Source organism: Copadichromis virginalis, linkage group LG3, assembly GCF_057382275.1.
Source record: "Copadichromis virginalis isolate Kocher_CV1m ecotype Utaka linkage group LG3, C_Virginalis_male_GT1.1, whole genome shotgun sequence".
NCBI lineage: Eukaryota > Metazoa > Chordata > Actinopteri > Cichliformes > Cichlidae > Copadichromis > Copadichromis virginalis.
The window spans coordinates 50,608,873-50,634,342 of record NC_140620.1 but is presented as its reverse complement, the minus strand read 5'-3'; the positions used below and the strand labels follow the sequence as shown (position 1 = coordinate 50,634,342).

Here is a 25,470-nt window from a genome sequence, read left to right as displayed (position 1 = left end):
AGATGTGTGTTATAGTGGTTACATGTGTGTGTACACATACTGCTACAGTCACACAGAAAAACCTTAGTGCTCCAATGGGATTTTTTTGGCTTGCCTGTTTACACTAGTCTGTAAATGTTGCCAATATCTTGTTTCACTGTGAACTGGCTGCAGTAGCTGCCCTGACATGTGAACATATGACAAAGAGGACTTTACATCTTCATTAGGGCTTTTTGTGGAGCAATGGCTCCTGCTTCTCCACAGAGATGTGGATGCAGAGCTTTAGCCACGAGTGGTTGGACTGTTCCCCGAAATAGATCTGCACCCAGATGCGAAGGATGCGAAGGAGCTCTTTTAGCTGTCAGCTCTTCTCCACGAGGCGCATGGTCAGACGCTCCGTTCGACATGAAATAAAAATCGCATGAATTCTCTTTTGAATATTTACACTAAAAATGTTTTTTCGAAAAAAAATATTTGACCGTAATATAATATAGGAGCGCATCCTAAAGTGGACCAAATCTAAACTGAGTAAGACTGGATGAGATGTGAAGATTGTAACCCAGCTGATTCAACGATCAGCTGATTCAATGAGATACCAAGAATATGCATAACATAACAGTCTTGGAAAAAGACCAAACTATCCTCACTCATTTATCTGCATCACTGTTATGCTCCTCGACAACCCTTTCTCTCCAGTGTTGCCTGGGCTTGATCGCTGATTGGCTACACCTGATGCCTGAGCTCAGCTTAGAGGGCGCACACCACTTCCTGCCAGACCTCATCATGTTCTCTTGGCTGACGGTTATTAAGTAATTTGAAATAAAACCAATGCTTCTACAAACGCTGAGCACACCCTTTTTAATCAGCGTGCTTTAGCTGGAAACTGCTAACCTTCTACTGAAGCGCAGCTTTGTTGCTTAGGTTTACTGTGTTTGGTGCCATCCTGATTGGGGATGTGCGTCAGACGTTGGTAGTGAATTACATGCTCAAAAGTTTACTGTTTAGAAGCGCCTCGAGCCTTGTGCATCACTGAAGACTGATAAAACTGAGGTTATTGTGCGCGGCCCTAAAACTCTTAGAAACACGGTGTTGAACCAGATGCTTACTCTGGATGGCCTAATCTAGGCCTCCAGTGAAACTGTGAGGAATCTTGGAGTTGTTACCCGCATTTTCACAGTATCTCTAAAATTAAAAACATCCTGTCTCAGAGTGAAGCTGAAAAATAAGTTAATACATTTGCTACTTCTAGGTTCAACTATTATAACTTATTATTATCAGGATGTCCAAAAAAATTCCCAGAAAAACCTTCAGTTGATCCAAAATACTGCAGCAACACTCTCCATTAGTTACACTGCAATAGACCTAGGCTGCTGGGGACTTCCCATCATGCACTGAGTGTTTATCTTCATTCACCTCTTTTCACGCTCTATGTGTTTACACGTCACTCTACAATTAATCATTAGTTTGTCCTCTGTCCCTACCCCCACACCCCAACCACTCACGGCAGATGGTGGCCCCTCCCTGGCTCTGCTGGAGGTTTCTTCATGTTAAAAGGGAGTTTTTCGTTCCCACTGTTGCCAAATGCTTGTTCGTAGGGGGTCGTCTGATTGTTGGAGTTTTCTCTGTAATATCATAGCGCCTTTACCTTATAATACATACCTCCTTGAGGTGACTGTTGTTGTGATTTGGCGCTTTATAAATAACACTGAATTGAAATTGAATTGAGCAGAAATTAGTTTTGTTGTTATATTACGACTGAGAGTTGCTCAAAAAGGCAAACCAGTGACAATGAGTTTTGTAGGGTCTTTTAAGAACATTCCTAACTCACAAGCTTGTGTTCAGTTCACATAGGTCTTTAGCTGAGTTAGCTAATGTTAAATCTTAGTGCAAACATTATGAGTACACATGTGGATCAGTGTTTAAGGATGTCTAATGAGCTGAGTGCTATGATCTTTAGTGTTGGGGAGTAGCAGGGCCCCTTCTGGTGGATACTTGTGAATATGAAGGCAGTAACTGTGTAAGCACTGGGCCCCACACTACCTGAGTCTGCGAGACAACTAAAGCACAAGCAGCTCCTTACAATCCCCCGGTCATCTGAGAGTACACCGAGCACTCCATTCTCAACAACTACTCTTGAACGTTGTCTCCAGTCTCACCTCCTTCATACAGAGCCTTTCCTTACCTCCTACTCCTCATTGTCCCTCTTTCTTAACCGCCCCTCCCCGACCCTGCTTCCTTCTTCCTCCTCCTCTACCGCCTTCCTTGTAATTACCACCTCAGATTCCAATTAAAACAAACCACAAAAAAGAGAACAGAGGAGGGAGAGCAGGGGGAGGTATATGGGACGCAGGAGGAAAAGAGGAGAGGCTGTGGTTTGGGGAGGGAGGGGGGATTTAATGAGCAGTTTGTACACACACACACTGAAACTGCTAGCAAATCCTGGTGACTTTTAAGGCTTTTTAAGGGACATCAGACATACATGTTTACATAACACTCATATCAGTGTGTGCTAAAAACTTAGATGTGTGTGTGTGTGTGTGTGTGTGTGTGTGTGTGTGTGTGTGTGTGTGTGTGTGTGTGTGTGTGTGTGTGCTGTTAAGGAAAGCAGTGCAACACTGGGAAACATAAATGGCAGGAAACAGGCTGAAGCAAACAGAAAGGAAAACTGCCAGGAGTTCCCTTTCACACACACACACCAAAATAAAAAAAAAACAAATGAGACAGAAGGTCAATATACCAAAGAGGAAGAAGGGCTGATAAAAAGAATGAAAATCAAACTGGAGCTCAACAAATCAGAGAGAGGAAGCAAGACTACGTCGATACGTCTGTTCGAAACTGACCAACACACACACAAACACACACGCACATACATAAAATAATACCAAAGAAACTCCCCACAGCGGAAGGCACTATCAATCAATGAACACAAAGTAGCACAGCAGGGTAGCCCTTACTGTCAAGCAATCTTTGTGCGAGTAAGTGAGTGTGTGTGCAGATGAAATGGACCTCATGGTTGTGTGCCAACCAAGGCTGCCAAAAGACACACACACACACTCGCATGCATATAAACACATGCACAAAAGGAATGAGAGAGAAGAAGTGCAGAGAGGTGCTTTAATTTGCTAGTCTGCCAAAGGGAGCCCAAGCCTAACTCACAGAAAGGAAATAGATATCTCGGTTTATTACACACACACACACACACACACACACACACACACACACACACACAGATACACACAGCAGCCTGAGACAGCCTTATCGCTTTTTATTTAGAACGCCTGTTACTCAGCTTCTCTTTGAAGGCTACGAGTGTGTGTGTGCCAGACGGGAGTCGCTGCTCTGACTTTATGACTTGGTGTGTTACCTTGATCATAGCAGGAGCAGTAACCTTCTCCGCATGACCCGCCAAACGCCCCGTGGTGTGTGTGAGAGAGAGAGAGAGACCAAAGAGTGTTTTTCCTAATCTTCACTGAACTGTAAATTACGTGTAAAATACCATCCATGCTTAGGATCTGAGAACTGGTTGCAATGAAGTGTCTCGAGTTCAACCTGTTGCTCCGGTTCTTCTTCCTGAGCCCAATAGACTGTGTGTATTTGTTTACTCTTCTCACGTGGCAACTATAAAGCTTGTTCACACAGATTGTGATTATAATTTGGAACTTTAGAGAATATTTGAGTCACATTTATGACATTACTTAGCAGGGGAATGGAAGCCTGCTCTGCTGTTAAGCTCTGCGCTGTGCTGTTTGGAATATAAAAGGAATATAAAACAATTAAGCACATGATGAACATTGTAAATATTTGTAAAGCAATCCTCTGGAAAACAGGAGCAGCAGGTTAGATACTAAACTAGTACGCACTGTCAGACCTTTATCACTGAGTATGTAGCTTGGCTTCCCAGTAGACCTAAACTGCCCTTTAAGACATGAATTTACAGACCAATTTCTGGTACCTGCAGATCCGACTTAAACTGGGTTCACACTACTGCACGAGGCTCGCACAATCACATAACTTCTGCTGCGAGACTAATATCATGCTGCTGCATCACCGTGTTTGCATGGGAGATGGATTTGGGAGATGTCTGTTACTGAAAAGCAAAAGATTACTGAGCTGAGGTGTTCCACTTCCTTAATGTTGTATTCACTATCAACAACCTGCGTTTGCATTTGCAAAGTGGTATGAGAAAGAAGCCCACACAAGCAGCCTGGACTGACCAATCGCAACTGGACTGTAACTGTGAACTCTGTTCCCTGTTCATGTTTATCATCTCATTTATAACAATAGTAAATCAATAGGTGTGAAAAAGGTAAGGGAAAGTCTGAAAGGGTCTACCCATATAGGCCTGTATATTTCCCTCTGCAGTGTCTCCCACACATAGACATTGCATGGGTGGGCCACCAGTGTGTACTAACTGTGTTAAGAACAGAGAGAAATTCACGTTCAGCATTTTATTTTTTGTGTTAGTCTGAGAGAACAAAGTCATCCTGCGATCGAATTACACATGCACAATCCTCTCACTCTTATTTTGACAGCCCTTCCCAGCTCATGTTTAGCCGGGATCCGATCCCATCTTTTCCGTCTTGGACAGCAGCTGGCGATGTTAGACGTTCTGCTCTGGAGATCCACTGCAAACTGGAGGGTTGATCTAACCAGAACCTGCAGCAGGTGGAGAGCTGGTTCATTGGTGTCGTTTTTCACCAGAGCAGAACAAGCACTAACATCACCAGAGTCTGTCCCAGATTGTTGGAGTTGGAGTTCATCCACAGGGTGAGAGACTCACTCGCTAATTTATTAATTTTTCAGAGGAGTAACTTATTAATGATAAAAGCTTGTCTGCCCACACAGACATAAAGCCCCATTAACAAATTAATATTCTACTTAATAATCTGAGGGATGTCACTTTGTGCCATAACTACTTAATTGTTTTTTAAATCTGACAGAATACAAGCAGAAGCATCGGTGCCAGGAGAAAGCAGTATTTACTAAACATTTCTTCTGTGCTCAAACTCAGCAGTCCGCACACGATGGCTTTTTCCAGCTTCCAGCTGTCACCGAGAGTAAAAAATGCCAACAGGCACAAAAGTGGAAAAAGCTGACTGTTCACTGCAGCGCTGATGTGGGGAGTTTAACATGTCCACCTTTTAGCCCAACTTCTGACAAACACTATGAGAAGAACATGGTGTTCATGTGGCGTTTTATTTGATTTTGGCTTCGCAAACAAAGTCGCAGGTGGCATGCGGGCATCGAAAGCCCCGAAACAAACCTGGCGAGATGACGCGAGCGTGCGTGTGTGAGTATGGGAAGCAGGAAAAGGCTCAAGGAAGTGAAGTATTGTGCTCATGAGAGGAAAGAAAGAGAGAGATGTGTCTGTGTGCCTTTCCTTCCTCATCCTAATAAACTCCCACCTTTTGCCTTAGTGCTGACACAGAACAACACAGCAAACACACAGACACACACACACACACACAGACACAATAAGGCCATTTGACTTCAGCACATAAGAAGCTTATCCAATCACTCATCCAATCATGAATCAATTACCAAAAAGTGTGTGAGAGGCAAATAAATGGAGCGTGCCTTCACATTCCATCCACTAATGGAAGCACGCACTGACCTGAAACACCCCGAAACAGAGAAAGACGAGCCGGCGGACTGACGGATCAGTTGACCAATGACTTTTGTTGGTTCAGGACTTCCAATCAGTTTGAGTAAACAGCCGCCAAATCTCTGAGGATCCTCTCATTACAACTGCAGCAGAGCGCGTGTGGTCGCAGAGATGCTAACAGGTTAAGTGGATGCAGTGTCTGAACCTGAGCAAGGTCACCCTGCACGACCTCTGACCTTGCCTCAAATCGTGTGACACCCGTTATGTCCTCGCTGTCTGGTTGGTTTGTCCCGAATCAGACAGATCAATTACTCTGTCTTTGCTTCATTTCATCAATATCTATTAGTTTCTGTCTCTTTTCCACGAGCTACTCAGACCCACTTTAAATGTTCTGACCTCTTTCCACCTTCACCTCCTCTTTGTTTTTCATGCTCTTCAGCCCTTATTTTTTCCTCTGTTCATTACACGAAAATCCAACTGTCCTTTCTCGCTCCCTTTTACTTCACCTTGAGTCGGTGGCCAAAACAATCCCTTCTGATTTGTACCACTGATGATAGTCAGCAATATTCACAGACAGGAAACACAAAGCATGACAGGGTCACCTAGATTTGATGAAAATGTTTTAAAGGCTTCTTTTAACTAGATTTTACAAAAGAACAAGCGATAGAAATTTTTAAATCTACGGCTTAACTGTACCCTCTCAGTTTAAACGCTGAAAACTGTTCGCAGTGCATTATAATTGGTTTCGGATTGCTTTCTATCAGATGGGATTTTCACGCAACAGAGGGCTAGAGAGGCAGGAGATGAGGAAGGAAAGCGGGTGTGAATCCCAATGAGTTGATGATATATGCTTGAGCTGTATGCGGCCGTCACTTCTTCTAAAGCCCTGCGAAGGTAATACACGCTAATGCTCTCTCTGCTAAACCCGCCACGACTTTAACTACAGAATATTCAACAGCTTAAAAAAAAAGACAGAAAGAAAAGAAAGCAGGCTTTTACATTATGACACAGCACTTTTCGCAGGATTTCCATTAGCGAGGGAGTGAGAAGAATGCAGAAGGTAGGAATGAAGGAATGAAAGATGGAGAACTCCACCGATCCGCCTATGCAGTAACCTACAGGTGACGTGTAGTTTAACCCGGTAATGGCGATCAAACTGAGCGGGGACAGCTATACTGAAAAAAGGGGGTGCAGAATTAGGGCAGTGAAAAGAATTCCAATCATTAAATCCTCTTGGTAATCCTACAAATCTGCTTGTGTCAACTATGCATGTGTGTGTGAAAGAGAGACATTGGGTGTGTGCGTGGCTTCTGACATCTGACTTGGTTTGACCTTTGCTCTGACAGAGTCCAGTCAAGGCGCGACTGTGTGGGCTGACCATTGACAAACAAGTGCGTGAGCGCAGCTAACGTAATTCTCAGAATTGAAATGTCTGGGCTTTATAGAGGACGCTTTATAAGTCAGAGCGTATGAGAAGCTAATGAACTTTAGTGACGACAGCAAGAAGGAGTGAGAGAGTATTTGCTGTAGGTGGCTAACAGTCAATGAGAATTTATCCATCTTCTCCTCCCTTCTTTGACTCCCTTTCTTCCCTTCATGTGTAGCAAATTTTGGTTTCATTTCAACTGATTTGCCATTTTTTGGACGAATATTTTACACTAACTTTATAGAAAAATCCATGTAGGTGTGCGAGTCAGCTAGCTTTAGCTTAGCTTAAGGCTTAGCTTTAGCGTTAGCTTAAGTCTTAGCTTTAGCGTTAGCTTAAGGTCTTTTGAGAATTTAGAAGATAACAGGAAAAAGAAAAGTAACTGGAAGAAACAAATTATGGAGAAATGGGGAGAAAAAGCAGTCCGTTCTGACTCCTGAAGCTTGATATAATGAAGATTTGTCAAGTCCCGTGGCATTCCTGAGGAACGCGAAAGGTGACCGTCCGTGCTCTTATGCTACGCGCCGGGTTATAGATGAAATCCAGTAGAATGACGCTCCTGCGGTAATACACATTCTAGCCGTGTATTCCAGCCCTAACCCTAACCTTATCCCTAACCTTAAGCAGCACTTTAATGATGCTAAATCGCTTTGGAAAACACTAAGTAAAACGTTACGTTACTCGTAACCTAGGGACGTGTTGGGTGCCCGGAAGCGTAATATAGCGACGATTTGTCACCTGGCATAAAATGCTACGCTTTGGGAGTGCGAACGTGTTGAAAAAAGAGAAGATCTTAAGATTTGAATATCAAATTGCTACATAAAACGAAAAAAGAAATCAGCTTCGCGTCAGGAGGAGGTGTTTCTGATGAAGCCAACGAGAGACTGGAAGGCAGACTTTAAAATGCAACAGCTTTCCCCTCCTCTGCACTCAAGCTATAGCCGAGGCGAGAGCTTATCAGACCAAACTGAGAGAAGCACTAAAAGCATTTCTGATGCCATTCTCCACTCCCATGGTACCACTCAACTGCATCAGGCCCCATCAGCTTCACTACCACGAAGGAGAGGGATGAAGGGCAGACAATGAATGAGGGAGAAACAGACAATGGGATACGGGAATGAGAAAGAAGACATTCTCTTGTCTTTGCAAAACCACGTCACATTCCCCAGTGGGAGACTAACAATGCATCCTCAACACAAACACATAATCTACTGTAGTCCACATGTACCCTCACAGGCAAAGCCTGCTTCAGTTAGTTTAGTAGTTCCTCTCTTCCTGGCCTAATCCCCAGGCATGTTTCTAACATGGATATACCGCAGTAACAAGAATTTTGAGCCTACCAAGCCCTCAAAGTGAGAAATTTTGGAATCATTTTCCTGGTAACAGTGTGAGTCATACGAATGCACAATGGCCACATCAAGTCAGATGAAATGAGTTTCAACACATGTTCTGTTTTAAATTATTAACATACACAGAAGGTAAAATACAACATGGAGCTTGGCAATTAACTGCATTTTTAAAATTCTGGCTTACAACTATAATCAAAACAAGTTATTCAGGATATAAATATTATACCTTTTGAATTTTGGTACAAAGTGCACTGCTTTCCTTTGCTTTCCTTCACAGCACTGCATTTTTCCCCTTTCTCAAATCCAAACTCTTTCACGGTTTAGTTCAACTGGAGCAAAGACAATGAAAGGAGAGCCTTTAATCAACAAGATCCATCGAAAAGCTGACCTTCTGCCAACAGGTCCACAGACCACACCAGTTTTCAATGACCACACACTCATCCATCTCCCAACCAAAAACACACTTAATATTAAATGATGGTACCAACCATGTTTACCACATACAAGTCAGCGACAGCCAAGGAACAACAACAAAAAAACTACAATCGAGTAGTAAATCTTTGCTCACTAAAGGCAAGTGAAGTGAAAAGTGTTTGAAAAGAGATTGTGTTAAGCTGCTGTTTACAATAAACAAAGAAAAAGTATAGTTTTTGGGAGGCAAGCAGGTGGTACAGTAGGTGGACGCCGGGTGGCCTTGTTAGCAACATAACGCTTATATACCTGCATAGTATCCGACTAACCGAGCTCATCAAATTAGACCAAACTCTTCTAGCCCACTCTGTAAACGGACCCTGATCCACACAGTCACCAAACCACTGGGAGAGAGACCTTCCCATGTGTGCCGACACCCTAATGAGATTCATGTGAGGAGCATTAAAAGTGCCGCTAGACCAGTGCAACTGGAGCTGGCAGAGGGGGAGCGCACACAACGGATATGCACATAAACACAATGGAAAGGTGGGTGTAGAGAAAAAAAATCGAAATCTGTTCGTGAAAGTGAAAATGATGACCACCTACACGGCCTTGTTTGTGATTTCTTTCAATTAAAATCCGACATTCTCCCAGTGACTTCATTATTTAGCGTGTAATTTCAGCCGAGCAGTTTTATGACTTTTCCCTCAACAGTTACCCAGGGAACTGCTACAGTCCCACATCAGTCTAATTAACCACAGCACCAGCTGATAAACACATCCAACAAGCGCCATAAAAACAGATTCATCATAACTGCAACGAGGAAGGCAGAAAAGAACATTTTTCACAAGACAGTTGGATAATGTGAGGCATGACTGTCTGCCTGTCTGTTCGCATAAAGTGCAGTCTTGAAATACTGGAACGTCTGACCTTCTGATGGCGCCATATGAAAAGTCACGACTCCAAAATCACTGAGATTCATTCTCTGCTGGCTTCGAATGATAGTCAGTATCTGCAGTCTATTAGCAGAATAGCATCTGACATGAGGATGCCATGCTAAAATGTTACTGTACGTGCAAATCTAGCTCAAGACAAACACACATCACCTGAAAAGTTGCTCCTTAACAACAGCACTGTCTTACATAAGAGTCCCCCATTGTCATCATAACACACATCCAAACAGTGAAGCATGCACAGAGACACACACCCAGAGGGCAGGAACTACTTCAGCTCTCTGAACGAAAACAATGTTGTTGTTTTTAATGAAGACATAAGCCCTGCGTGTTTGCACTTGGCATCTCGTCTCCAAAGCTTCTGATCTGCCCAAAAAACAGAAGAGACACTGGAGTTATTGATGCACTTCTTAAACTACAACTGCTTTATTGTGAAAACCAGACGCATTGCTCTGTGGGGCAACATATCGGCTTGTTTCCCACTCTTCCCCACTCTCTATCAGAGCTATGCAACTGGATTTGTTGTGAGGCCACAGGCCACAGTTGCATAATAATACAGAGCCAGGGAGCTAAGTTACAGGCACTCCATTCATTCCGCCAAAGGAACCCGGATCGACAGCAAAGACGTGTCAAGAGGACGGATTTAGATGCGGGCTGATCACACCTGGAAAAACAAAGGGTTAAAGCACAATAAGCGCTGCAGCACAGTGCAGCACAGGGCTAAAGCCCATTAACACAGTCAGGTGACTGAAGTGCAGGCAGCTAATGGTCAATGGGCAGAGTGACGCAACCTCTAAATCTTTTCCTCCTCACTGCATCTGCACGTAAACACCATCATGTGCTACATAGAGTACGAAAGGAGCTTAAGCAAGCATAAAATATTGAAAAGGGGAGTGGAGGAAGATAGCAAAGGCACTTATTACCTGTAAACAAAGAGAAAACATTCAACAGGGACAAAGATATAAAAGATATAAGCACACACACACATGCACCAATCCGGCCTCCGGAGGGACACAGTATGGCTCTTTGTGACTTCTTATTTTGTTGTGATGGATGTCTCCTCTCATTTTTTTTTATTTTATTTTTTTTTCATTTAAACTGTCAGTTGCTTATTAGAGAACAGAAAGGCTGGCAAGTCTGTGCTCCTGACCCTGACGGTCACAGCACAAAGAGGGAGCTTGTTAGAGAGCCCGGGCTTGTCTTGTGTTCACTCTGACTTATAGCTATACAAAATCTGTCTGGCTCTTTTATCCTCGCATTATTGCTCTCGCAATTCAAATATTTCCAACTATACAGAGTTGAAAAGAAAGGAAAAAAATGCCACTACTTTACAGTCATTTTTTTAAACTACACTTGTGCAGCAGGGTAATATCCCAGATCATCCAACTGAGTTTGCCCGTCTTCATCCTCTCTGCTGAAGCGGCCCCCCAGCGAAGATGCTGAATCACTACCAGCTCACAGAGCCGCTGATTCTGACCTCTGGCTTCTCCAGAGGAGGGCGAACGAAAAAGACAAATTCCCTACAAGCAGCAATCCCTCCAGCAGAAAGCTCATTTGACTGAACTGTCCCTTTAAATTTCAAAGCCGATACGTGTCTGGATCAACCAGCACACAGCCTGGCGTTTCTGCCCAGTCCGTGCACTTGTTGTTGGCTGCGAGCAGAACAAGTCTGGCACCTGCCTGCTTCCCCAGTATCACCATTTATCAAGCAACAATAAAGGCAGAAGGCAGAGCTTTGGCATCGCTCTGTGTGCGTAAAACAAAAGAAAAAAACAACAACAGCGCAGAGAAGAAGTTAACACAAAAGACACCTGAACTTGTGGTAAAGGCTGATTTGCTTTTAAAATGCCAAATCGCTAATCGTTTGTGGAGCACTGTTTCAGCTCTATACGGGCACGCAAACTCCTCTAAAGTTGCATGTGCTGCCAGAGCCTCAGGTGTGCTTGTTTTGATATCTGTTATCATGATCGTCAGTAAAGATGCTGTGCACCGTTTTTACTCGCACACTGACACATTTATAGTGTGAAAAAAGCCGTGCCTTGATGCCCGCTTTAGCTTTGACTGTCAGTAGTGAGCTCCAACCTTGGTGCCCAGACTTTTTTGCTTTCCTCCACCTTGCAGTTGAACTCACCTCTACGAGCGCTCAGAGTCGCAGCCGATGATCCGGCGGAGAGAAAGACGAGCAACGCGAGAAGGCTTAATATCGCACCGCTGAGAGTCATCTTGATTCAGTTCCTGTCCAGCACCAAGGAGGTTGGAGGTCTGTCCAGTCCGATTTCACCACCAGGACTCCCGGACTCGTGGGTTCAGCTGCGGTGCATCTTGATCTTGATCCTGGATTTGTCTGAGTCCAGTTCAGTGGGGGGAAAAAACTAGAGATAAAAAATAAGTTCAGGTGATTGTTTGGAAATGAAATAAAGGCGTCCTGTTCTTTTATTCTGCTACAGGTTTCTGGTTTCCCGTCGTCCACAAAGCGCAAAGTGTTCGCCCGCTCACCGAAAATAAAGAGGGCTTTTTATTACGCACTAAATGAAAGCGACATGAAGGGAAACAGCGGATAAACTGTTGTAGTACTATCTGTGGTGTACCCCAGTCACAAAGTGCGCACCAAAGTAATCCAAAGTACCGTCGAATAACGTCCAATGGTTATAATAAGCCGTAGAATCGCTCTCCTCTCCGCTCCGTGTGCCCTGGTGTCGCCGATCCTGTCCCGCGGCTACAAACAAAAATCCGCCCGTTTTCTGTTTAACATTATCTCAGTAAATTCATCAGAGGAGGAGAAAAACATATTCGATCTGTATATTTAAAATAAATGAAAAGCGCGCCGTACTGGTGGAGCTCGAGCGCAGGAAAGAGGATCACCGGGATACGGAGAATTGTGACGGGCTGAGGATGCACTGCTCTGAAGCGCTGAGCGCGCACGGCCCCGCCCTCCGAGCAGGCTCAGAGCGAGTGCCTTACAGGTAAAGGTGGTGATGTCACAGCACACAGGTGCGCGTACGTAGCCCTGCTTTTCGCAGAAGAGTCACAGCTCGAGCGTGTCAACTTTATCTACTGACCGAACATGTTTTGTGTGTTTTATAAGGAGTCATTTCGCGCGTGGGAATGGACCCATCGTTGGGTCAGGGAGTAATTACGGTGTTTTCGCCACATTATTATCCTATTATAGAAATGCTGCTTTGTCACTCGGTGAGATGTGTTTTTTAAGACCTTGAAACGTGTCATTACAATAGTCACAGAATCCCAGGAGGATTCCTGCAACACAAAAGTGAAATGAGATCAACCTGTATCATCTGAAAACAGGCTGTAGAGCCTGGGTTAGTGGCCGGGTTATTCAAGCCTTTTACGAGGCTGGAGGAACACGTAGGCTGAGCAAACAATACTACTGCGGTAGTTTGTGTAAACTAATGTGTCACCTAAGATTTCACTACACTGAATTACCTGGAATTACCCAACTATGCGTAATAAAAGCGTGGGCTGTGGTCTTGGAAACCATTTTTAGTGGTTTTTGAACAGTACAGGCTAATGTTACGAATGCATAAGTTTTATATTTATATTATTTAATACAATATTTTAACATTTTAAACACTTAGCATTCCACCGGTTTCCTCCGTCTTCTGCTTTTTTTTTTTTTTTTTTTTTTTAGCTCTGGACTCCTTAATCCGCCTGTCAGTCATCCTGACATCATGTTGGGAGGGGCGGGGCTTGGAGTAAAGATGATTAAATAGCAGATGTGAGGTTAATGGTCTGCAAGCTTTTTAAACACCCTAATAATAGGTTGTTTTTACGCCAGGCGTGATAGTTAACTGATAGTTAATCTGCAGCCCGTCAGCTCACTCAGTGCTGTCATTTCAATATACATTCATTTTTTCCTTTGTGTGCAGCAGCCATGTGCGCTCGCTTTCCCGCTTCCTCTTCGGGGTTTCTTCTCCCAGCACGGCTAGCAAGGGATGCTGGCTGACCGATTTCACGGGGCCAGAGTGCAGACATGTACCCCGGTTTTAGGATAAAGGGAGGGGGTCATGCAGGAACCCGGATTAAAGGATTTGATAGACGAAGAGGGGGAAGGAGGGGGAGGACTGGGGTCAGAGGTGAGGCAGCTGATGTTCAAAAAAGTCAAATGGAACTAAGGAGTGAGCGGCGCCGTCTCTAATCGAGCTTGATTAAGCCCACACTGTGCGTGTCCCATCTTTAAGCGGCCAATGAATTTCGAATGACTAAACATTGGACAGCATCACAATGGATGTCTTCATCGGAGACTGTTGCAGTGACCATTGGAGGTGAAGGCATTATTTTTTTTACAAAGGCCCACCCTTGACTTTTGGGGTGGTCGGCATATTTATCAATGTCATTTTGGGGGTTCAGATCCACGTCTAGTGTCAGTCACTGTTTAGACTGAATTCAGTCCAGCTGGTGGTGAGATTGTTGCCTTTGTCCTTACTCAAATGTCCCAGAGATTAGCTGCTGCCCCCTTCTGGACAGGTGAGGCAAATGGAAAAACAAAATACAGTACTGATTACCCAGAGCCTTGTATATGGATTGGACTGAACGAAATAGAGCAGAGATTTAAGAAAAAATAACGTTTTACTGAGAATCAGCTAACAGAATGGGGTGAGACACAAAGACAGAGCAAGATTGCACAGACACTGTGAGCTTGATTGAGTCCTTCATATCACTCAGCACGCACTGGTTCAAACAGAACCACAACATTTGCATAAACCGGGCGTACAGATTGGCATAAATTAAGCACAGGCACCAACCAGAGAGGAGTATGACCCTTAAAGGGATTGCCATGGCTGCTTATCTGTCGCCACGCATTAATAGTCAGGTCCTGATGTAAGGACACTGCAATCCGTGACCCTGCACTCCTTTGGCTAATGTGTGTGTCGCTGTGCATGACTGTTTATGCATTGTCACTTGTCTGTTAATGTGCATTCCCAGTGTGCACGCTTCTCCTGCATGTGTGCCAGCCAAAACTAGACACTAGCTTATGCAGGCCAAAGGTTGTCACTGGTCTGCAGGAGTGTGTGTGTGTGACTAATAGTGGAAGCTGGAGGGACTGTTATGGGGAAGAGGATGACAGAAAAGAAAATCAGACAGAGGAAAGATAGAGAGAGACACACAAGCCATCTCCTCCAGCAAATGTAATTATATGGCTGGGAATCAGGGAGCTGATTCTTGGTCAGCTTTAGGCTGGGCGTACACACACATGATGTTGACCTTGTCCTCGTCCCTTTACATCATGGCAGACAGAGAAGCAGTGACTTGGTTAAAACGACAAAGAAAAAAATATCTTTGTCTGAAATCCATGCACTAAATCTAGCAAAACTGTGGCCAATCTAATTGCTGTGTAAGTAATGCGTGCACTCAAGGATATTAATTCTGTTCCAGTTAAAATTCACTAACAGCATGTGTGTGTGTGTGTGTGTGTGTGTGTGTGTGTGTGTGTGTGTGTGTGTGTGTGTGAGGGGGAGGGAGGGGTCACAGTAAGGCGAGGGGCTTCTGCCCCGAGGAACAGTGGGCCCACATGCACAGAAACAGTCGTTTAGTTAACAGCTTTCATTTTCCTAATTAAGATTTAGTGAATCCTGCTCCCCATTACGTTTTCCGCTTCTTGCGCTGCATCTGCACACATTCGCCCCGACACACGTCTCTTCCATATAAATATATCATTCACGCTATCAGTCTAACTGAACCATTGAAAATCATTGCAGAAATGTGCTGAATGCGTGTATTTCACCCAGAATGTCTGGCTAAACAAGATTACAAGAAGAGCGAGGGGTCAATCCTTACCCTCTGTGATATCCACTACTTGGTGTTTGTGTCGCAGCTGGCTGGGTGCCAACCGATTTACCCCCCCATGCCTCACCTCTGCTGAGGAGGAAATGGAACAAACAGCTTAAAACCTTTTCTACTAATCCCCCAACAATGGAATCTGCTGTTTTTATCGAGGGCGGAGATGGAAAAGATTTTAGGCAGTGGGGCTGAACCGCAGTTCTGAGCCCAGGTAAGCCTGGAGATTTGGTTCAATGGTCCAGTTAAAGCATTTGATTAGCTTCATTCCACCACACTGCTCCATGACCGGGTGGATTTTTGTCCAGGTTACGTAGAAGCCAAGTGTGAAATCTTAACCTACAAATAATAAGGGGAAGGTTTCCAGCTGCTCTTTTGCAACTGGAAATCATTTGAAGCAATGTCTGAAGCCGACTTTGTTTCTTTGCACAGAATTGTCCTCTGCAAAAGATCCTGCCATCCAAATGTTGGAAGGTAGTCAAAAATTACCTCTTGCTTGAAGTGCTTCCTTGAAGCGAGTTTAGCACCTGACCTGTGGACAAGGTTGGAATAATTAAGCCTGGGTATTGTCTGAAGTTATCCTCTCTCACGCTTTTGGTCCTACTTCTGGAAACACTCCATTTGGTTCTTTCGTGCTCAACCGGATAATAGCGAGAACAGTTCAGGGCTGCTGCGCACATGTGAGAGCAGATTTGTTCACTCTGAGTCTAAATCATCTGAAGATGAGATTGCAGCTATGTTACAAGCACAGGAAAGTAAAGTACTGAGTGCACTTGCTTGAAGAATCTCACAATTGTGTAGTATTCAGCTGGAACTCATTAAAACTCTGCATTAAGCAACAATTTCTCAGAAAAGTGACAAGCTATCAACCACTATCACTCTCCAAATAAAGGTCAGACATAAAACAATCGGATGCTTCCTGTTGAGAGGATGTAACACAGTAGTCAGATCTTCACTGAGGTTTTATTGCCAGTGCGTCCACCCGTAGCCTTACAGAATCTTGCTATGATACGACATCAACTGTTGTGGCTACTTGAAAAACCTTGTACTTAATCCAAGGTGAAAGATTTCACCATCCTTTATCCAACTTTCCTCCTCAAACTTAACTTCTCTGTCATGCACACAGCAGCCAGAGGGGTTGCACGAACCTGACGAACTTTGAGCAATGTCAGCGTCTCACAATCTTTGAGCAAAGAGTCAGGTTGAGATAATACAAGGAAATCAAACACGACTTAACTGGTTGCAGTGATTAAGTGATAAGAGCTCATCAAAAATATGCAGTTGCGAGTCAGAAAACACATTTTCCAAAGCAGATTTCCAATGGAATTGGTTTTGCATGCATTTTTGTCAACAGGAAGAGCGAGAAGAGATTTGCTTCCATACAGAGAAGACTTATCTCAGAATGCAGTGATTACGCACCTCATCTTGCTTTCAACTGTTATTAATCAGGTATGCCACATGCATGTCACATTGGATATAATGTAATTAGGTGTAACTCTCAGCTGTCTGGTGTCCTTAAATTTCTGCGTGAAATGCTCTCAGCGTTCACGTATTATAGCGTCAATCTTTCACCCCGTTCCTTTATTTCTTTCCAGGGTGTCATAAACACAACATGCATGATGCTTCCGAGAAACATAAACACATGTCGAGATGGTTCTCCTGTGGCTGCAGCTGAGGTGTTGCAACACAATGCTTGGCAGAGAAATCAAAGCTGCCTTGCACCATCACAAACATGGTGGATGTGCTTGTTTTCAGCATTAATAAAAGCGTCTTAATCAGTGAAGCATTAGCACATGTTAGCAGGTTTGGGGGTTTTGTGTGTGTGTGTGTGTGTGTGTGTGTGTGTGTGTGTGTGTGTGTGTGTGTGTGTGTGTGTGTGTGTGTGTGTGTGTGTGTGTGTGTGTGTGTGCTGGGAGAACTGTGCGCTAACCTTCGCTGTGTTGTGGGTCAAAGATGTTCAAACAATGCTAACTTCTTCATTATTTATAGACAATACAGAAGCGCAATCTAGCAACAGCAAACACATGAATGAGTACGCATACACACACACACACACCATCCTAAATCTTAGGATTAAAGGGATAATGTCAGCTATTCAGTGAGTGTCCAGTATGTAGGTAGCATAACCATTGAGCTGAAATAAAATCATTTACCTCGTCCTTGAAATAACCATAAGCTCTCTGTAAATGAAACATGCAGCTGTTCATCTGATGTCTTAGATTTAATGCCAAGATGTCTAATCAGTGAACGCAATGGTTGCTAATCAGGCAGCGATGGCCCAGTATGCCTACTGCATTAGCCACTGAGTCAACTGTGACCCCCGGACATGTTTCCTCAAATAGTGACCTGAGTCTTTATTTCCCCAAAGTAAGTGTAACAGGCCTGTATTTGAAGCAGACTTTTTTTCTATAATAAATTCAGCTGGCTCAGTATATGAGATCATCTTAGAGATGATCTTGTTCCGATGTCCCGTTACTGAGGCTGTTATTACTGTCTGATTAATGACACAGTTTAGGCATTATATGTCATTACTTAAGCAAGGTAGCATTAAACCCTCTGTGTACACTGATATGTGCATTAAACACAGCATAGAATTCTAAATGCTGATTAGCACTGTCTCCACCACTGACAGAGCATTACAGCAATCTGTGGTTTTTATTCGTGCAATGGAGTTAAAAATATAACTTTGATATATGTATATTCATCAAACACCAGTATTTAGATCAGTGATTACTTCACTGTGAAACTGATCACTGGTCATTCCAGAACAGAGCTCTGGCAGGAAAATTGTTCACAGTGCTAAAACAGCTACCCACTGCACTCATGGTGTCACATCTTAGCCAGTCTAATATAAAGATAAATATAGACAAAACCTGATCAATTGACCAGAAAAGAAAATTGCACAAACATAGAACATCCAAACACATCATTTCAGTTAACTCAAACCCTCCATTTCTTAGCATTTGAAGCGTTAGCACCTGAAACATTCGCAGGATGGGATTGCTTTCTGCTCTGAACTGGAGCTTTTATTTTCCAATCAAGCAATACCTGACTAGTAGCTAAAAAAATGAATAAATGGTTAGCTTAATGTTATGTAAAAAGAGATTAATTATTTGTAAAATATAACGTTCTCCATTAAATTTAGTTCTGTGGGGAAAAAATAACAATGATTAAATTAAATGAAATTAAAAATTTGTAACATGTTATACTACTTTATGAGTTCATGTGATCTGCTCGGGAACAGGTACATCAATCAACCCAAAGAACTGTTTTTGCGCATTCATTTTACTGAGAGTATGATGAAAGAACATTTTGAAATATAATTATACAGTATCATTTCCCTGATGGGAATGATAAAGTATAATTACCCTGCACTGCACTAACCTAATTCCATACATATGATATTGTGGTAGATTGATTCAACAGCAGATGGTGCTATCAATTATTGAGCCTGTGAAGATGACTCAACCCCCAGTCGGATTAAGTAGATTACCCCAACATCAACTCCCTTATGTACACAGCATTATGCTGATCTAAAGATGAATAGCCCCTGACAGAACCGCCTCAGTCTATCTATCTATCTATCTATCTATCTAGCTAGCTAGCTAGCTAGCTACCTACCTAGCTACCTACCTAGCCTGCTATCACTCGGTCTTAAGACTTTATTGTCCCCAGGGAGTATTGTGTATGTTTAATGTATACATTCTTTTGAATCTGACCTAAATATGCTACATGATGATTTCTCTGAGCATTGTCCCACTGCATACCATGATGGAGGCACTTCCAGTATATTCAGCGCTCCACCCAACACGATGCACGTCCCCTTAATCCTGTTAACCCACTCCAACTGTGTGGAGAGAGGAGAGACTAGAAGAGAGCCCGGGGCGAAGACGACATTGTACCCCTCCACCCCGCTGAGATCCAATTGAAGAAACAAGTGCTTGGTACAAAGTGAAGCTCCTTGGCTCGCTGGGACATTAATACATGACTAGTGTAAAAAAAAAGGGGGGGGGAAAGAAGTCTCTGTGATCCATAGCGTATAAATGTGAAATACAAGATTTTGAATCCGGGGATGCAGAGGAGGAACCAAACGTTTGTGTAGGTGTTTATAGCTGCTCATGTTGTGAAACATCTAATCTACAGGTGAAGCAGCCAACAGATGTCTTTATAAATAATTTTATTATTTAGCAATGCCTGTATCTGTCTCTAGAATTACTTGCAAGTTGTAAGAATCTATTAACAGCATTAACTACAATAACTTCTTATTCACTATGAGCTACAAAACAGCCATTTTCCATTGATGTTGTTACATTTTCTGCTACTTTCATAACAAGCACCACTGTTGCACTTCTTGTAGTACTCTACAAACTACTTTTGCTAATGTTCGTAGTCAACTTCCACATGACTGCTTTGAATTGTATCCAAAGCTTTTTAAAAATCAAACGCTAACCTTACCACCACCCCTTGCTTCAGAATTTCATCACAAAATGAGTGTGAAGTTTGTGTTTTTGTCATTTGTTTAGTTGTAGAATGTACTGGGGTCATTGTTTGTTAGTGATAAAAAAGTGACCTCTAGAACGGTAAGACAGAGCCTTTGTGCGCTAAGCTGTTCTCAACAACATGTTTTGATTCTCACCCAGCCCGATAAAGTAGTCTTAACCCAAAAGAGTGAGGGTGTGGGTGCACTGGGCATTGTTAGCTGCAGTTATAATGTCTACACATTTTACAGTATGAATAAATGTGCATTTTAAAGAGGAATGACATTCAAGTTATGTCACTATGGTAGATTTCACAGTAGATTTTTTTTTATTGCAGAAGCACCCTTGTAAGTGGAGTCCCCAGTGCCGGAAGATAAACTGCTGTGGGTGGCTGATAGCGCAGAGATTTTAAATCCTTTACAGTAAACATTGCCGCAGCTTTTGACTGGCTCTGGTTGCCTCTGTCGGCTTTATAACTGCGCTGCAATGTGGGCCATAGCAGATGTGGAATATTCCCATTTCAGAGTTGCATTGCTCAAGTCCTTTCTGTGTCAAAGCATTCATTGTTTGAGGAAAGCTCTGGCTGTGCTGGAGTCAGATCTATAAAACTGTACAGAGTCCAGCTTTAGTACTGAGCCTATTTTTATACTGTACCCAGAACTCAGCGCATTACACACTCTGTGCAACATTCCTAATGCATTCAGCTCTAGGTACAGTGTAAAATGTTAAGTAAGGTAACAAAATCATTAAAGCAGCTAAAATGAGCAGTAGCTGGCTGCAGCATTTGACTTAATTACCGTCCTCCTTATGCACAGCTACACAGAGCTGCCACATGGCTGCTTGTTTACATTCGGGAATAGGTGGAAAATTTCTGTTTCCACCTTAATCTTAAGTGCATTCACATGGTGTTGGAGTCATCGTAAGAAATTAGTTCCTGAAATTTCACATCAAGGTGGAACAATCACTTGGAAAGCTGATGAAATATAAGGAAGTTTGGTTAGAGGTAGAAAAATGTTGACCGTTGGTGCAAATTTACATACTGCAGGTAATAGGGAAGAGGGGCTGAGCGGGGGAATCCAATGACGATGTTAATGCACTTATTCTAAATATGGCAACTTAAAAGATAAAAGAGTCTGACTTTCAGTTTATACAACTTTCTTGTGCCAAATTAGATCTGCTTAAAAACTGCCTGGGAAATAAAAAGAACCTCTTCTTTGGCTCAATTCACTTAAATCCATCGTCTGCAAGTATGCTGAAAAGTAAGATGACTGCATTATAAGCTTTTCAACCTCATTTACAGGAAAAATTACATTTCTGTCAGACTGTGTAAGATCACATTCAAATAATTACACCGTAGCCAGGACTGAAAGGATGAAAGATGGTGATTATGTAGTGGAAGCAGATTATTTCATTCAGCTGATTCAGTGGCTGATTACACAGTTTATAGTGCAGTGTGGATCGCTCATGAAATAATTCTTTGGCTTTATGTGTCTGCAGTTATATAAATCCTCAGTGTGATATGTTGAACATCATGTTAAAGGTTTATGTCGCATATCGCTCATATCTGCGATTCTTTTGGGGCCAAATGACTGATTTTTAAATGAAGTGTCATTACTAGCAGGAAAAAACACGCTTTAAATAGGCTTTTTCATGCTGAATGAATGAGTGATGAGTGAGTCTCCATTTACTGTAACATTCAAATTCATTTAACTGTAACAGCCTTCAAATGTGAGCTGGAAAATGAAGCACATGCGCTGCACTCAAATAGTATATTTGATCACGATGCCGTAAAATTGACTCTAACTGCGTTTTGTGCTCATTTAACTTTTAAAACATGGAAAGACTTACAAAATTGTTGCAGATATTACCTTTTCAGTGACTCCACACTCAAATACAGAACCAAACATATCACTTTAAAGCAGAATGCTATCTTCTGTCAAACACTTAAACGTGTCCAGTGATATTTTTGACCACTGGCAGAGCTGTGATCAAGTGCGTCAACATCTTATCTGCACTCTGCAGATCCACACGAATTTGCATGCTTGTTTTAAGGCTTTTCTTCTGATTTACTGTTGGTGGCTGTAATGTGCACTGTGTGCATGGTAATGAGCCATCAAGAAGACTGTAAATACAAGAAATGTCAGTTTGAAATACTGAAAGACTTAAAACACAATGTGTTTTAGTGAAGCTTGCTTAGTTTAAACCAGCCTCTCTCTCACACACTCTGACATCAATACCATAGCATGCAGAGGGGGATGTAGCTCAGTGGTAGAGCACGTGCTTCGCATGTATGAGGTCCTGGGTTCAATCCCCAGCATCTCCATTTCTTATCTTATCTATGTCAGCCTATATAACAACAAATGGCACAAAGTGTTTACCAGAATAGGCAATAATTCCTGATGAAGGGGTGAATGACAAAGCAGCAGTAGCAGCGGCTCTCCTCAACTAAATAAAACCTCTTTTGTTTGAAATATATGAGCATTTAATTGACTTACCTGTCCTTTCATCTGAAATTTGTGATAAATGAGTGCGAAACATGGGTCACATGCAAAGTCCTCTCATCATATTCTCTGATTATGTTATCTGTCTCTATCTGCTGATCTCTATTGTCCATGCCAAATTTGCAAAATGAGAATAAGAGCGCAAAGAGAGTGAGGGTGGAACAAGGAGCAGGAACAAAGAGAAGGAGTAAATTGATCCTTGGCTGATGGAAATTGAAAACGCTTCGATGAAGAATGCCGTCTTAGCGTGCAAACACGATGCCATCGTGTCTATTAAACAAAGGACACGGTTCAATAATCAGCGCACGAGCAAGTTTTATTAATTTCATCAGGAAAGATGAACAGGTTTGTGCAGGGAAGGCGGGAGGGATGAATCCAGCTGGGTGTCTGCTCACATGACAACAGCTCCTTCATTTTAAAGATTTTGCAAGCCAAGACTGAAAGAAATTCAGAGGGGATTAAAAAGGGGGAGAGGAGGAGTGACAGGAGGACAGGAGGGAGGAGAAAGAGAGTGGCATCTGTCCCTCCCAAACATCTGCTCGTTGATTAGCAGGAGAGGAGAGGGGAGCAGAGGAGGACAGGAGAGGAGAAGAGGGTTTAAAGTTGGTTTGAGCGCTTAAAATAGCCATGGTGGAGTGGAGCACAGGAAATAAATCACACGTTCTTTAAATACTGCATGAGATTAGAAAATATATTATTGAAATGTGAGTCCATTTTATGAAAAAAGTGCTCGTCTCTCATGGTGAGTAAAATACAGAGTGCAGCGTCTCATCCATGGCTAATGTCTTTCCTCCTACTGTACGTGTACACTAAAGGGAAAGCAGCCTGATGTGTGCGTACGTGTGGACCAAAATCTATTCATTGTCTCTGAATTGTTATGAAGTATCTTTTAAAAATGAGTCCTCTTGGCTACTCTTCAGCACAGAGAAGCTATCATTGCAGTGGAACCAAAATAAAATATCGGTGCTGTGATAAAATTAATCTTAGTGCATTACAGCGGGCTGGATTTTGACCTTTCTAACAAACGGCATCTTGGGACACGTTGACACGCTGCTTTAATGGTCTAATATTAGATTTCTCCTTTAAAAACTGGCTGTATCCACAAATTTAGCTCCACTTACCTGCTGTCACACTGATAAATAACAGTTCCCCCCCCCCCCCCAAGAGCTGCACTTAATTGAATTGTGAAGACTCCATAAAGTGCACTGAAGTGTAGGGATGGGTACCGGTATCTGGTGCCATTATGGCACCGGTTCTGACATAAACGGTAGTAACCAGACCGAAAAGCAGTGCACATTTCAGTGCTTTATTTTCCTGAGATGTCATACACTTTGGATTCCAGCCAATCATTTTACCTTTGCAAGCGTAGTAGGCGGGCCCAGGTACGTACGTTCTTTTAGAGCAAAGCTACAGATTAAAAATGCCGAAAGCAAAGCAGTCAAAGTCCGGCTGTACTTCACAGCAAAAGATGCAAACTCAGCAGCCTGCAACAAGTGCTTTAAGGTGATACTGTGCAAAGGAGGTAACTCCTCGAATCTGATGAAACACCTGGCGACGTATAGCATTTTGTTAAAAGCCGAGAAATGCGCCGTATTTGATAGGTTGCTGCGAGACCTCACACCGTGCACATCTACTGCGGTTCCCTGCAGTGTTGGGAAGGTTACTTTTAAAATGTATTCCATTACAGAATACAGAATACATGCCCCAAAATGTATTCTGTAACGTATTCCGTTACATTACTCAATGACAGTAACGTATTCTGAATACTTTGGATTACTTAATATATTATCATGCTGTTTACAACTACGTGAATGTACTATTGCTGTGATTTAATACTGTTACTGAAGGTCCGCGGCTCCGAACCGTAGTAAAGGGACCTCTGGCTAATATGGTGGGTTCTGTGTCGGGCTCGTAGCCGAAAAATAGCTTTACTTTGTTGTCTGGGTCAACTTTGCTTGCGAGAGACAGAGAGAGGCGTTGAAAGACTGCTCCAACTGAACTTATTGTTCCCCAACACTGGTTGCCTGTTATCTGACCCGGAGTTAGCAACATCCCCCAAAAACCCGAAGAGGAGAGTCCTGGCCCCTAGCCCTGCCAGTGTAGCAGAAATGATGACGAATGATGACGGCAGCAGCAGCCGTTCTTCTCTGCGTGAGTAGCTTCATGTTGTTCGTGTGTAATTTACGTTGAGTAGGCTAACCACGTTATGACATTAATGCATGTGAGGTGAACTAGCAAACATCATCATAGCTACATGCGGCTGTCTTCTTGTTTGATGGCAGATACTCCCTTCACCCTGGCCAAAAAGGCTAAAATGACCAAAGAAAAAGTGGAAAACAGCTGAACATGAGAGGTTTTTGGACAAAGTTTGTGTTTTTTCCATTGTTTAAGCACTGCTTCCAGCCAAGAGTGATGCCATAAATCCCCTATAGCTGCAGAAAAGGCTAACATTGTTATCTTTTTACAAAAAAACAGCTGAACATGAGAGGTTTTTGGACCAATTTTGTGTTCTCCATTCTTTAAGCACCGTTTTGAGCACCGTTTAAGCACCGGCACCGTTTCAAAAGTACCGGTTTGGTACTGGTATCGGATAAAACCTAAACGATACCCATCCCTACTCAAGTGAATGATGTTATAAGTGTACTTCAGTTGTAACGCTGAATACAGCTTCCACTAACTGCTGATGTTCAATATAATTGCTACAACTGCATTGTGATCACAGTTTATGTACCAGGAGATCAAGAACGAAAACATTTTTTAGACAATGTCAGAAAAACCCGCCCCCACCCCAACTGATTCTGTAAACAGGTAGCTCTCAGGGGTAAATTTAAGTCGACAGGGAGTTGAATACCTTTCTGCTCGGGGGGCGAATTGTGGAGAAACATGCAGAATAATCACGCAAAAATGTCAGAAAGGATTACATCAGCTTAGGCTCGCTCCTTTGAACACGTCCATCACAAAGACATCTCATCCCA

General features: G+C 42.9%; 1 protein-coding gene and 1 non-coding gene across 2 annotated transcripts in view; one reads left to right on the top strand and one right to left on the bottom strand.

The window, feature by feature from the left end:
• Positions 1-12,638, bottom strand: part of sema4f (sema domain, immunoglobulin domain (Ig), transmembrane domain (TM) and short cytoplasmic domain, (semaphorin) 4F) — a 59,125-nt gene extending 46,487 nt beyond the window's left edge. The window contains exon 1 of the mRNA XM_085451566.1: positions 11,855-12,638. Within this exon, the coding sequence (XP_085307692.1) occupies positions 11,855-11,945 (91 nt within the window). The 5' untranslated portion in view covers positions 11,946-12,638. The remainder of the gene's footprint in view (positions 1-11,854) is intronic.
• A 9,607-nt stretch (positions 12,639-22,245) lies between these two features.
• Positions 22,246-22,317, top strand: trnaa-cgc (transfer RNA alanine (anticodon CGC)). Its single transcript has one exon. It is a non-coding gene; the product is annotated as a tRNA-Ala (tRNA).
• The last annotated feature ends 3,153 nt before the right edge of the window (positions 22,318-25,470 follow it).